We start from the raw sequence: 13,206 nt of genomic DNA on the forward strand, positions 1-13,206 counted from the left end.
TAGTCCCTGGCCAGTCTATGACAGAGAAAGCAGAGATGGCTTAAACCTCTGCCCAACTATTCCCACCAACCTTTTTCCAAACTGGAAAAGGGAAAATATAGTGCCCATCTATAAAAAGGGAAGTAAGAACAACCCAGGGAACTACAGACCAGTTACTTTAACTTCTGTGCCAGGGAAGATAATGGAGCAAGTAATTAAGGAAATCATCTGTAAACACTTGGAAAGTGGCAAGGTGATAGGGAACAGCCAGCATAGATTTGTAAAGAACAAATCATGTCAAACCAATCTGATAGCTTTCTTTAATAGAATAATGAGCTTTGTGGATAAGGGAAAAGCGGTGGAGGTGGTATACCTAGACTTTAGTAAGGCGTCTCATACTGTCTCACATGATATTCTTAGCAATAAACTAGGTAAATACAACTGAGATAGGGCTGCTATAAGGTGCGTGCATAACCGGCTGGATAACCGTACTCAGAGAATAGTTATTAATGGTTCACAATCCTGATGGAAAGGCATAACAAGTGGGATTCCGCAGGGGTCTGTTTTGGGACCGGTTCTATTCAATATCTTCATCAACGATTTAGATATTGGTATAGAAAGTACGCTTATTAAGTTTGCAGATGAGACCAAGCTGTGAGGGGTTGCGACTAATCTGGACAATAGGGTCATAATTCAAAATGACCTGGACAAATTGGAGGAATGGTCTGAGGTAAATAGGATGAAGTTTAATAAAGACAAATGCAAAGTGCTCCACTTAGGAAGGAACAATCAGTTTCATGCATACAGAATGGGAAGCAACTGTCTGGAAAGGAGTACGGCAGAAAGGAATCTAGGGGTTATAATGGACCACAAGTTGAATATGAGTCAGCAGTGTGATGCCAGTGCAAGAAAGCAAACATGATTCTGGGATGCATTAACAGGTGTGTTGTGAGCAAGACATGAGAAGTCATTCTTCCGCTCTACTCTGCGCTGGTTAGGCCTCAATTGGAGTATGGTGTTCAGTTCTGGGCACCACATTTCAAGAAAGCTGTGGAGAAATTGGAGAGGGTCCAGAGAAGAGCAACGGGAATGATTAAAGGTCTAGAGAACATGACCTATGAAGGAAGACTGAAGGAACTGGGTTTGTTTAGTTTAGAAAAGAGAAGATTGAGGGGGGACATGATAGCAGTTTTCAGGTATCTAAAAGGGTGTCATAAGGAGGAGGGAGAAAACTTGTTCATCTTGGCCTCTGGAGATAGAACAAGAAGCAATGGGCTTAAACTGCAGCAAGGGAGGTTTAGGTTGGACATTAGGAAAAAGTTCCTAACTGTCAGGGTAATCAAACACTGGAATAAATTGCCAAGGGAGGTTGTGGAATCCCCATCTCTGGAGATATTTAAGAGTAGGTTAGATAAATGTCTATCAGGGATGGTCTAGACAGTATTTGGTCCTGCCATGAGGGCAGGGGACTGGACTCGATGACCTCTCGAGGTCCCTTCCAGTCCTACTTTTCTATGAAACACAGCTCAGCCACTCTGAAAGGGTACATCTACACTGCACACTTATTTCGGAATAAGCTATTCCAAAAGAAATACTCTGAAATAGTTTATTTAAAATAGCGCATCTACACTACAGGGAAGCCTCAAAATTAGTCCGGGGCGGGCTCCCCTAATGTGGACGCACTACTTTGATTTAGAGTCCCAGGAAGCACTAGGGAGTAATTACTTTTAATGGCCCTGGGGAGGAGCTATTTCAAAAGAGCGGCAGTGGAGCATCCACACTACAGCTATTTCCAAATAGCAATTTTAGAAGAGGCATTATTCGTTGTGGAATGAGGTTTACAGAAATCGGAATAAGCCGTCCGTTATTTCGAATTTATTTCGAAATAACAAAACTACCGTGTAGATGCTCGCATTGTTATTTCAGAATAACTGCTGTTATTCTGAAATAATGCTGCTGAATGGACACACCAAAGATCTGAGCTTAGAACAGTTCTCCTGAACAATGCATTTCTTGTAGCCATCCTCCTCATAAGAGATTCTAAATGTCCTCATGAGTATTTACAATTCAAATTGTATGTAATTTTGTTCTTTTCTGACTTTGCTCTCTTTCCACTTTAGGTTTTTGTTTTAGATCGACATATTTTAACAGTTAAGAGTACACTTAGATAAAATTGAAAAGCATTCGGCTTCCTGTCTTCTGGTTTAGAAAAATGAACTTAATCAACATTCTGAGCACACTTCCTCTTTTTGCAATGCAAAGCATCATCAAAACAAATAATAAATTTTCAAGTGGAAAAAAAAGTCAGTTTCACACATGCCGGCAATACTTTCGGGTTTTCAAGCCAGTCTCAGTAATCTGAAGTTCTGTCCAAAGTCCTGGGCAACTGGTTGAATTAAACAGCAGTTCCAGCCTCCTGTCATTAAAAGTTACTGCAGGGCAGGGATGCCTGTATCAGCTTCTGTATCTTTTTCCCCACCTTCAGATGCTCTGCCACAGAGAACTCCAAGAACCAATCAGAGGTCACCAGGAAGTGGTCACAGGAACAGGGAAAAGTTTCTCACCTATTAACCTGAGTGAAAGTATGTGGTGACTAGGTATAAAGAGAGCCAAGAAGGGCATGTCCCCTTTGTCCTCCTACCCCTGGATCTATCTAATCTGGGAGCACAGAGAGCAAGGGATAGGAACAGAAGCCTAGTATGGGAGAGAGACAGACATGGTCAGAAGAAGACGACGATGCAGGTTCCTAGATAAATGAAAGAGGTGGGGAATACCCAGGTATACACAATTTATATGTTTGTGCATGAGGACATAAGGACACAGGATGGATACCAAAGGACATGAACCATATGGGGTGCAATTACAGGATGGCATTTCGGTTCCACTTAAGTTCCTAGGCATATTTTAGAGGTTCCCTTCCCCTACAGTAAGGGTATCAGAGTCCAATTGAGATTTAGAAACTATAGTTATTTGAAAATGCATTGTTGTGGTAATAAAGATCTGCTCACCACATTATAATGAAAACAATTACTCCAAGCATTTGAAAAATCCTTCTCTGACATATACTCAATGATAGCGTATGTCATAAACCAAATACATCGTTAGCCAGAATGGAATTTAAGGAAATGATGTTTTAAAATTGCATGCACATATTTTATTACATGTAGATGCGCATACACTCCCTTATTTAGTATCAATTGTACTGAGCTATTTTAACCATGTGTGTATACAAACTGCCTCAGACTTTTTGCTATGTACTTGTTTATCAAGAGAAATCAAACAGCTCCCATAAGAAATGCGCCTTGTTGATTTTCTTCTCTAGTTCTCAAAAAAAAGCACCAACACAAGAAATGATTCACAATAACACTGAATAACTAACACATAATAAACATTTTTTGTTTCTACAAACCCACTTAAGTAAGCAACGTGTATCCTCCGGAGTCCTTATTCAACCCGAGACCAAAGGAATACTGCACTGTTCAATTATCAATGTCTGTAAACTATTTAAAACATTGTTATATTATGGGACTGGCTGAAGAGTAGCAACTATTTGTAGCTGATTTAAATACTAATCACTCTGAACCCAACTGCATTCCCAAAGGAAGAATCAGCAAACAAAGGTAGCATGTTAATGGCCTGCAGATTTGTGTCTGCTAGATTTCTATATCAAAGCAGAGCTTTATTTAGATAACTACTTTCTTTTTTCTAAACAATTTGGACATTTGATTATTTAAAGACCAGTGGCAGAATAAATAAATTATTTGATAGCTAACTGATGCTACTATCCCATGGTATCAAAATAAGAACTATACCATGGCCTCAGAAAAAGTAGTTATTCACGGGGACTGTAAATGAATGCTATGGAACATTACGGCAAAACTTTTTCACTTGAGTTTTGGCTCCATCTAAATCTCAGCTAAGATTTGCACTTTTAAAATGCACAGTAAAGTCCTACAGCTTGCTGGGTCTCAAAGTATTTAGACAATAATTATGCTAGAAATTATTGCACAAGGAAAAGAAGTGAAGGATGAAATCATAAGAGTAGATCAGTGGTCTCCAACCTTTTTACACCCAAGATCACTTTTTAAATGACAGACCAAGTCGAGATCTACCGCCCCGCCCCTTCCTTGAAGCCCCGCCCTCTCTATTCTCCTCTCCATCACTTGCTATCCCCAATCCTTATACTGCTGCTTTAAAAAAAAATTATTCTGTAGGAAGAGGTTTTTCCAACATTTGGCCTGTCTAGACTGGACCAAATGTCAGAAAAAAAACCCTTCTTTTGGAAGCCCCCTTATTCCTTGTGGAAAGAGGAACATAGGGGTGACCGAAAGAGCATGTTTGCTCTTCTACTAAAAAAACAAAGGAATAAACACAACCCTGGATGCAGAAGAGTTTTTCTGGGATATCTCCAGAATCCTGAAAAACTCCTGCAGTTTAGCTGGACCCTCACTGGGTTGAGACAGGATGTGTAGTCTCTGGGGTGGGAATGAGGGATTTGGGTGTAGGAAGGGGTGAGCAGTGCAAGCTCTGGGAGGAAATCTGGATGCAGGAGGAGGTGGAGAAGGGGACACTGGCTCGGGGAGGGGGCTCCAGGCTGGCCAGTGTTGGGGTACTAAGCAAGCCACAGGCTTGTGGATGTGAGGGTGCAGGAATTTGGGTTGGGATATGTGAGGAGCTCAGGGCAGGAGGTTCCAGTGTTTGATAGGCTCAGATCTAGGGTCTGGGGAAGGGCGAATGCAGGAGTGGTTTTGGGCAGATGGGAGCTTGGCCCCAGTTGGGGGTTTGTTGGCCAGGCTTCATTTTTAAATAAAATACTATGTTAAACACAACAAGTTTCTGCATTGTCTTTATTTATGAGAATGGCAGGGAACCTGTCTTGAGTCAGGGGGTCATTGACGCATAGAAAAGTCATTTGGGAGCAGGGGACGCAGTACTGGGGAGGAGCAGGGAACAGGGTGCCAGTGGGGACAGGGGAGAGGGGGCAGGGTGCTAGAAGGACAGGTTTCTGCAGCAGGGGACAGGGTGCTGGGGGGGACAGGGTTCTGCAGAGGGGAGCAGGGTGCCAGAGGGAACTGGTTTCTGCAGGGGGGGCAGGGTGCCGGGGAACAGGTTTCTGCAGGGGGGACAGGTTTCTGCAGCAGGGCGGGGGGCCAAGGGAGAGTGAACAGGGGGCCAGGAGGGCGGGGGACAGGTTTGGGGCAGGAGAAAGGGAACAAGGTTGGGGGCAGGGAGTTCCCTACAGCAGGACCGCAGGGCAGCTGGGCTGGAGCAAAGAGAAGTGGCTTCTCTTCACTCCAGCCCGGCTGCTCTGTGCTCAGCCCAGGGAGGCTGCGCCTCGCTGAAAGCCACAGCCAGCTGGCCAGGGTGTTTCAGCCCTCCCAACCTCCCAGCTCCCACCATTCCGCGCAGCTACTCACCTGTGTTGTTGCTCGGTGAGTAGCTGCTCCTCAAATGAGGAAATCAAATTTAAATGTACTGCACAGGCGCACAGTTCAGAGAGGGCTCAAGAGCGACTCTTAGAGTCCCTGAGATCGACCAGTAGATCGTGATCTACGGGTTGGTGACCACGGGAGTAGATCATTTCAGATCTGTGAACTGCTCAGAAATGGCAGATACCAAATGCTTTCTGGGTGGACCCCTCTTTCATCAACAGAACTTACTTTATAGGTCAGAGGAATGTCATTTTAGAAATAGATTTCTCTATATCAAATTTAAAAAGCTATTTTCTGCTTTGATTCACTCTCCTTGCAGAAAGAGTTATTCTTTGACAGCACACACCAAATAATCAAAGGAAAAAATGTGATGTAAACCCAGATTATAGCCATCGGCTGTGTCTACACTGGCACCCTTTTCCGTAAAAGGGATGCTAATGAGACACTTTGGAATTGCAAATGCCGCGGGGGATTTAATTATCCCCCGCGGCATTTGCATAAACATGGCTGCCGCTTTTTTCCGGCTCGGGGTTTTGCCGGAGAAAAGCGCCAGTCTAGACGGGATCTTGCGAAAAATAAACCCTTTTCCGGAAGATCCCTTATTCCTACTTTCACAATCTACTGGTCGATCTCAGGGACTCTAAGAGTAGGACTTTCAAGTAGGAATAAGGGATCTTCCGGAAAAGGGTTTATTTTCCACAAGATCCCGTCTAGACTGGCACTTTTCTCCGGCAAAACCCCGAGCCGGAAAAAAGCGGCAGCCATGTTCAAGCAAATGCCGCGGGGGATATTTAAATCTCCCGTGGCATTTGCAATTCCGAAGTGTCTCATTAGCATCCCTTTTACGGAAAAGGCTGCCAATGTAGACACAGCCATCCAGTTTCTTCTCCAAGCTAATTCCCATAGATATTAGGAGCAAATACCATAATTAAACAGAGACAAATGTGACCCAATGCTACACTTGGTTGTTGAATGCAAAGGCCTCCCGTTTTTGTTCACACAGAACATTGGTTGTTTGCTTAAACTAAATAGTCATTTTGACACACACAGGATAGAGTATTAGAAACTTATGCTTTAGGGAAAGGTTAATGATGCTTGACAAAGGATACATAAAAACTTAAAACAGCAAATAGTCTAGCAGCGCCTTAAAGACTAACAACACATGTAGATGGTATATGAGCTTTCATGGGTACAACCCACTTCTTCATATGAATACATAGTAAGCAAACAAAAAAGTTCTTGGTGGGTCAGTGTCTACAGTCAGTAAGTGAAACACAATTTGCAGGTAAAGAATTTTTTTTTCCTTTCAATGATCAAGTCCTGGGATTTGTGTAAACATTCTCCCCAAAAAGAGATGAGGCTAGGATAAGAGAAAGCGGAACTTACATGAAATATGTGCCTTAGTTTAAAAAAAAAAGACTCTGATTATTTTGAACTCTTGTATAGAAAGCATGCAATGAGGATTTATAGCAATCTGAATAATTTAGACTTTCATTTATGTTTCTAGCTCTATGGCTGTGAGTCTGTGGGGAAAAAAACCTTCCAACATACAGAATATGAACATGCCCTGAAAATGCAGACACCATGAACTGGGTATGACCTGGGTAAGAGACAAATCCAGACTCCAAATGAACACCCAGGCTGTGATCTGAGGAGTTCTTAAGGAGTTTAAGTTTTTTTTTTCTTCCCAGGTCACCCTAGAGCTACTACTTCATTCAGCCTCATGGACAGAGTGCCATCCATGTTGCTTGCACGTGACGGAAGTGGGGAAAGGAAAGGAAAGGAAAGGAAAGGAAAGGAAAGGAAAGGAAAGGAAAGGAAAGAACTGACTGGAGAGTAACAGCCTTGCAGCCAAATGCCCACCACACAATCATAGGCAGGGCGTACCTAGGACTTGTCTGTATAGCTTGCAAATGAAAAAACACCTGTAACACCTAGGGATATTAGATATAATGTAATTGAATAGTGGTGTAACCACATAAAATCTTAATGGTTACATGACTATTAGATAGACCACGGAGTTGGGGCAAGCAGCCAGTGTGCTCCCAGCCCCACTCCTAGGGTGCCCCTCTTGCCAGCCTCATGCTGCTGCCTCTCTATCAGAGGAAACAGCACAGGGTGGCAGGCAGGAGATAGTCCGCCAGGGGACCCAGTTTCCCCATGTAGACCAGCTGCCTCTGATATAGAGGCAGCAGTGCAGCGTAGCAGCAGACCCTGTCCACAGAGGTCCGAGTTAGGGATGTTGAAGTCTAGTCGACTATAGTTGAAGACTAGTCGATAATCTGTCGACTAGTCGGTTTCCCCGCCCCCCGCTGCCTCTATGAGATAGAGGCAGCAAAGGGGGGGGAAGGGGTACTTCCAAGTGGCAGCGCCGCACAGCCAGAGGTAGCAAAGTGGGGGAGAGTGCGTATAGTCAATAAGATTAACCAATAAGCCCAGGCTTATCGGTTAATTGTATAGTCGACTACATGTTGACATCCCTAGTAATACCTCATGAGGGAGAAAGGAGGTTGCCTTTATGAGAGCGGTGACCTGTGACTATTCACCCCAACACCATGTTAACACTGCACCTCTGCCTATATTAGGATATTTTAATTAAAAAAAAAACTTCTAATATTCCAGACAGATCAGAACTTCCATAGATTCTGCAAAATAAGCTAACAACCACACTATTTAATGTGCCTAGACATTCTTTAGACAGAGTAGAAAATGATACATAGCAGCTATGCTCTGCTGTCTTTATAGATTTTATAGATGCCGAATAAGCAGATCATCTAGAGCATGGAAGGCTGATACAATACACTCTAATGAGAAATCTTTTCCAGCAGAGTAGCCAGTGCAGGATCCAGTTAAAGGAGACTGATATGATTTATATCATAGTACAAACAATTTTTATTTATTTATTAGTCCTGGTGCTGTACAAATTTTGGTAGAACTCCCTGAACCTGTTATTCATAGTTATAAGTTATTGCACCATCTGTTTAGGTAATAGATTCAACTGCTATGCTAATTTCTTCCATCCCCACAAGAAAGCCTTTTTTAATCTAAAAGTAAAGGCTGTTCAACTTCATTTCCTATCAATGCTATCTCCAGAAACCAAGAATCACCATTTAAGGCAACATTAATAGTCAAGTCAATCTAAATGCATGTGCTGAATCACCCAATCACCGTAATATTCTCTTTGGCTCTACAACAATGCAGTTTTCCCTACTAACACAGAACCATCCACAATGCACATGATTAGTGAGCTTGTCTTATATTTTTACAAGATTTGTTTAAATCAGGAAAGGCTGATTCATCATATCTGAAATGGTTTATAGGAAAACATCAGTTTTCAATATTTTTCTGCAATAGTCAAGACAGCTATGTTCATTTTAAGGATCAACATAAAAATGTTCAGAATTTAAGCTATTTTACAGTACATACATAAAAAGCTAAAAATCGACACATTTCCAGTGACTTGACTGGATTTTTTCCAGATTTTTGATTAATGTTTTTTTTCAGATTTGACTTTTTATCCTAATTCAGGATGGGAAGGTTTTTTTTTTTTAAATCTAAAAAAATCCTGCAGGATGAAAAAACTGCTTCCCACCCTGCTCCTCATAAAACCAATTCCTCAAAAATCACATTCACATGTGCAACTATTGCACCCAATATAGACATTGTCACAATGCCAGGGCAAGCCTGCCCTCTCCCTTTCCTCCTTCCTGAATTAAAAGCTGAAGCTGGAAAATAATTTTGTTAGCAACACCCCAAGCTCATTGGACCTTCACCCTAAATGATGCCTGCACAGTATTTCATCTCGTAGGAGACTCTGTGAATGATCCTTTGGAAGAACAAGTAACATATTTATGCATAAAAATGTGAATCTTATAAGTCTCTTGCAAAATAACACAGTGAATCATTGCTGCTGCTCTTTAAACAAATTTAGGCTTTGGCTACACTGCCAACCGAACAATGCAACTTTTGTTATTCACAAATGCTTAATACCCCTACCCTCCCCCAACCCCTTCAAGGCAAAAGTTTTGCCATGGCAAGTGGCAATGTAAATGGCTTCTTGTCAGCAGGAGTGCTCCCCTGTCAACACTGCAAACCTCGCTCATAGGCAGTAGAAATATTTTGTCAGCAAAAGTGCTGACAAGCAGTGTTTACACTGTATGACTTTTAGTGACATGGCCATGTCACTAAAAGCTGTGGAGTGTAGACAAAGCCTCAGTCTGTCCCTTTGCTTTGAAAAGCAGAGCCGGGCAGCATCTGGCCCTCCGGCTGTACATCATGAGCTTACCTTTTCACTGTAAGCTTTAGTGTCTTGTGTGAACCTTTCACCAGACAGATAGCCTCTTGTCTGAAGCCGGAGATCCCCACGTCATTGATGCTGACAATTTCATCTCCAGCCAGTAACTTTTCAACAGCTGCAGCTTTGCTCCCTTCTTCAATCTGAAGAGAAAGCAATGCAGAAAGGCAGAAGAACGGAGAATAAATTACTTGATCTTTTAAAAAAATATGAAAACATTCATGTTGTGTACTGGTACTACATAACAACTGGTAACTCGTAACACACTAAGGAAGTTAAAATGCAAAAAAAAAAATCTTTGTTTGAAAATATTCAGAACTAAAGTATTGACAAAGAAATAAGCATGATGAGAGAGAGGGAGGGCATGCCCACGTTACTGGTGCTACAGCAGCATAGCAGTAGCTACGTACCTGCAGCCCTATAGTACAGATACCTCCTATAGCAATGGAAGAGGTTTTTTTCATCTAATATACATCCTCCCAAGCAAAGGTAGTGATACAGGTAAGTCAATCTAACTTTAAAACATAGACCACACTAGAGAAAAAGAGAGGAAGGAAGGGATACCTGTGCAGAAGTTTGCAATGCTACAATTTAGTGCCTGAAAAAGTTTGTTTGGTGTAGCTATGGTACTCAGAGGCCTAAAAAACTCACACACCTGAAGGCTCCAGTTAAACCCACCTGGCCCCAAAATAGGTGCATATATATCAGAAGAATTCTGTCTGTCTGTCTAGCTATTACTGCTTGGGGAGGTGGCTGTCTTAAATGTATGGAAAAGCCCCTTTCATTGCTGTAGGAAGCATCTATACTATGGCGTAATGGAAGCCTTCGCTAAAGTGCCTGTGGTATAGCTATGCCCTTGGTGTGAAGGTCAAGGGTGCCTCTGATTAGGGATTTAAGAAAGTAGTCAAATTGAGCACTTGATTACTTGCTTCCCCCTCCACCTAAGAAGCTGGTTCCCTCCAGCACTGTCTCTGTGGTGCTGCCTTTCCCACCCTCCCCCCGCCGCCTCTACCATCTAGCAGTGCTGCCTTCCCCCCAACCTTGCCTCTAACAGAGGCAGTAGCCTCTGCCTGACATGGGCAGAGGCTGCTCCAGCAGCAGCCTCTGTCCGTGGGGGTCCCAATGGGGAGTTGGGATCCCCCGCAGACAGGGGCCGATGCCGCGAAGCAGCCCTTGTCTGCGACCAGTCCCGGCCGCTTCAACCAAGGGGGGCTGCCGGAGCAGCCTCAGTTCACAGTGGCAGAGGCCCGTTCACATTTAAAATGTAGAGGCGCAGTGCTCCCAGACTGGTGTGAGCCAGGACTGCTCCCTGGCTCTGCATTTTAAATGTAGTAAGAGCCCAGCTACCCCCACTGCGGCTCTGCAGAGCAGTTCCCCTTATCGACTAATCGTGTAGTTGATACAAATTATATCAACTACACAGTTAGCCAAATAACCACTCTAACATCCTTATCTCTGATCTTGAGTTTGATAGTCTCACCTCCGCTCAATGCTTTCCCCAATATACTTAACCATGCTTGTACTTTAAGCCTTGGACAAGCCCTTTAAAACCTAGATTTCCAGATGAATTGATACTACCACTATCCCCATTACATTCCACCTAAGAGATGTTTGACATGCTGTGGTAACCACAATATTGTGAAACCAGTTGTGTCTGGGAAATTTAATCAATCACATATATACATTTAACAGATTTCCAGGGTTGGTAGAAGGTACTTCCTTTAAGAAAACAAACATGTTACAATGCTTGATAGAATTACACAGCAGTTTTGGCTGGGAGGAGAGAGTGAAGTGTGAGAACCAGTAAGGAATGATGGAATGTGCCACATGCCCATGTAAGATGACGATTTGTGGTGGATGTCAATGGAAGGGATGTACTGCTATTCCTAGCGCCTTTTCTTGATTACAGAAAATGTTACTAGTAAAATTTTACTCTAACTATTCACAATATTTAAATGAATAGAAAAGAGGATAAAATAACTGGAGTTGTTATGAGGTGTATCAATACTAATTACACACATTGTTAATCTAAAAAAACACAACAAGAGCTTGATTTGCTGAGCACTAGCAGCTCCCATTGATTTCAATGATAGTTGTGGGTGCTCAGCTCTTCTGCAAATCAGACACTTTGCTTCCTTATCTTCTTCCTTTCTCATTTATGAAAAAAACTCCATCACCACCCAACATTCTAGGGATAATTTGACTCTCATTCACTCCCATGCCATATCCAAATCTTGTCACTTCTTCCTCAATTCCTAAATCTGACATTTTCTTTCCATTCTCAAAACGAAATCTTTCATTCAGGTCCTCATTATATCCCAACTTTACATTCCATATCCCCTCTGGCCTCCCCTTCAGTCCACACAAAATGTAACCACTCAAGCCTATTCCTTGCATGATCATGTCAGTCTCCTCTTAGAATCCAACTCTCCTTCAGTTCATCGTCTCCTATCACACCAGATTTAACACTGATCATGTCACCTTCAAAAACTTGGCGTAAAATCCTCCTCCTTCCTGCTTCTCCATTTTTGCCAGGCTTTGTCTCATGCCTCCACCATCCAAACAGCTTCTGCTCTTCCAGTTTCATCTGCTTCTTGCACAATCATCTCCAGGTTTTTACCATACAGTTCCCTATGCCTGGTACCACTGTCCTAAGTCTATCTGCAGGGCACCAACCTGCCACTCTTTAGGCCCTCTTGAAAACTCAGGACTAATGGCAGCAATTCTGGGCCCCAGGTCTGAACAGACAATAGTAGGCCCCTGTGTACACACAAGTTGCACCTGCACAGATGAGTTCCACCTAACATTCGGGTGGTGCTGCGCCTGAGTTGGCTGGTGCCCAGACGGGGCTTCCATATCCCCCCATTAGGGCTGTCAGCCATCTAACTGCGCCAACCCAAAGACTCTTACCCTGCCCCCTGCCTTCCTCCTTCCCTGAAATCATGTCCTGTTCTGCCCCTCCTCCATTTCCCCTCTGTCACTTGCTCTCCACCACCTTTACACACTTTCATCAGGCTGGGTGTGACGGGGGGGACTCACCCCCGCACTCTCGGCCCCAGGAGCCCACGGAGGGGCAGGCCGGACGCCGAGCGGGAATTCAAAAGGGCGGCGGGAGGAACAGGAAGGGGGGAGGACTGGGGAGAGCAGGAGAGTTTCTGTTCTCAGCCTCCTCCGCAGGGCACGCAAGAGACTCCGCGGGAGGCAGTGCGGCGCCCAGAGCCAGAATCCCAGCACCCAAGGCGGACAGCCGGACCAGTGAGGAGGGGACGGGACAGAGCGGTCCCAGGCCGGTAGCGGTCGCCGGGCGGACAGTTGGGGGACGGTGGCCTTTGATCTGGGGGACGACCAGACTGGACAGCGGAGTAGCGAGCTCGGTGGGAGCTGACAGCAGAGAAAGGACTGCGGGAGCGGAGAGGTAGAGGCTGGGAACAGGGGCGGCTCAGGACCCATTGGGGTAAGGGCCCACGAACTGGGGGTGCCCCAGGACCCCTGAATGACAGA

At 44.0% G+C, this 13,206-nt stretch overlaps 1 protein-coding gene across 4 annotated transcripts in view; it reads right to left on the minus strand.

Moving 5' to 3' along the window:
- Positions 1–13,206, minus strand: part of SHROOM2 (shroom family member 2) — a 186,634-nt gene that overhangs the window by 101,730 nt on the left and 71,698 nt on the right. For all 4 annotated transcript variants that reach the window (XM_025183134.3, XM_006120196.4, XM_006120197.4 and 1 more), the window contains exon 2: positions 9,697–9,848. In XM_025183134.3, coding sequence (XP_025038919.3) covers positions 9,697–9,848 — 152 coding nt within the window. The remainder of the gene's footprint in view (positions 1–9,696; positions 9,849–13,206) is intronic.

The sequence above is a fragment of the Pelodiscus sinensis genome, chromosome 1 (genome assembly GCF_052426305.1).
Source record: "Pelodiscus sinensis isolate ZL-2025 chromosome 1, ASM5242630v1, whole genome shotgun sequence".
Lineage (NCBI taxonomy): Eukaryota > Metazoa > Chordata > Testudines > Trionychidae > Pelodiscus > Pelodiscus sinensis.